Source organism: Gastrolobium bilobum, unplaced genomic scaffold (assembly GCF_033153095.1).
Source record: "Gastrolobium bilobum isolate Gb01-03AN ecotype WA unplaced genomic scaffold, APGP_CSIRO_Gbil_v1 utg38958, whole genome shotgun sequence".
In the NCBI taxonomy this organism is placed as follows: domain Eukaryota; kingdom Viridiplantae; phylum Streptophyta; class Magnoliopsida; order Fabales; family Fabaceae; genus Gastrolobium; species Gastrolobium bilobum.
Window position 1 is genome coordinate 103,219 of NW_026896958.1, and position 1,720 is coordinate 104,938.

At 36.6% G+C, this 1,720-nt stretch overlaps 1 protein-coding gene across 1 annotated transcript; it reads left to right on the top strand.

Annotated features, from left to right (window-relative positions):
• Nucleotides 1-406: 406 nt before the first annotated feature.
• Nucleotides 407-1,033, top strand: LOC133302983 (N-alpha-acetyltransferase MAK3-like). The gene is made up of 3 exons (XM_061502807.1): nt 407-666; nt 790-910; nt 1,023-1,033. Exons 1-3 carry the CDS (start codon nt 469-471, stop codon nt 1,031-1,033), a joined length of 330 nt encoding a protein of 109 aa, XP_061358791.1. The 5' UTR covers nt 407-468.
• Nucleotides 1,034-1,720: the final 687 nt, after the last annotated feature.

A 1,720-nucleotide genomic window follows, 5' to 3' on the forward strand; every position in this document is an offset into this window, starting at 1 on the left:
AGAGATGTTGTAATTTTGGGGTTTCCCATAATAGAGTTTTGACCAAATACTAGTTAAACGAGTATAAGACTTTAATGAAATAGTGGGAGCTATTTTCTCAACAAAAGAGTTTGTGATAGAACCATGGCAACAAAGGTGGCCATTTGAAGATGAAAATTAAACATTATTGACAAAAGATAATTTCCTGGAGGCCATTAGTACCTGACCAGTGGATATCACAGATGGTAGGAAGTAGAAAAGAATTGATGGATTGGCTATTTTTGATCTAGGAAAAGAAAACAACCAAAGAGATATAGGATGATCTCACAAATTTGTATGCAGTCAAGTCACTTCACAACAAAATAATTCTCAAAAGGAAGCCTTACATATTTCGGATGTTTGAATCTACATTAGTAAGAGAGTACATTAAAACTATACTATAATAGCATAACATATGGGTCTAACCTAAGTTACGGCGACAGAGACACCATGGAAAGGAGCAACAACGACGACGCATCAGAAATCAAGAAAGTGGAATTCGATGCTTCGGAGATTGAATACGTCAATTACGGCGGCGAGCATCACCTACCTCTTGTCATAAACCTGGTCAACCAAGAACTCAGCGAACCTTACTCCATCTTCATGTACCGTTACTTCGTCTATCTCTGGCCTCATGTTTCTTTCCTGGTTCCAAAACTGTTCACTTTCCACTTTATTATCATCTGGGTGTTTCTTCAATTCCTCCTTCACCACTCAGATTTTCTCAATTTTTGTATTTTATTTATTTATTCTTCTGTGCTTGCTTTTAAGGCGTTCCACAAAGGTAAATATGTGGGCACGGTGGTTTGTAAGATAGGGGAACATCGTAACACTTTCAGAGGGTATATTGCTATGCTCGTTGTGATCAAGCCTTATAGAGGAAGAGGCATTGGTAATTTTCATATTCTGCTATTCTTTTTTATTTTTTTATTTTTTTATTTTTTCATTTCCAATTTTATGATGTGGTTATTGGAAATTTAATAAAAATGTTACTGTTATTGAAGACTGTGGGTGACATTAAATCACTAAGAGGTTTGAACCCATGTATAGAGCAGAAGAGATAAATGATCAGAATTATCAAACATAGTGGAATAAGAAAAAATTAGAATAGACTTAGTTGATGTCAGATAATGAGACAGAATGATCAATGTATGCAGAATAGTATAGGAATAAATTCGAGCCCACAAAATGTGTCTCCTTAAGACAATTTTCCCCTTCACTGATGCCAAAGGTTGATGGACACTTATATTCCAAGGTAGAACGGATTTTGTCTGAAGAGTGATGGCACTATCAGTCAACAGTCCAAACGAACACAACAATATACCAGAGGGATTACACCATAGGATGAACGAAAATATGCAAATCGGAAGGAAGAAAAAATGCGACAGAGTTTCAGTGTAGAAATCAGATTATTTTTTCAAGGGAGATCAGGGTCTATTTATCGATACTGACCGGTCACGTTGAACTGTCGTGTCTGACGGATGCGAACAGGTATGACCGGTGGCCGATTCGGTGAACAGGTACAACCGGTGACCGGTTCGCGAAAGGTAAGAACCGGTTCAGTTCAAAACGCTCAAAAAACTGGCGGGTAGAAATGTTTGGTTTTGGAAAAAAATTGGAGGGAAGCAACGGATAGTCACAGGGGTATTTTGGACAAAAAATTAAAAAATTATTTAATAAAAAATTATTTTTATTTAACACA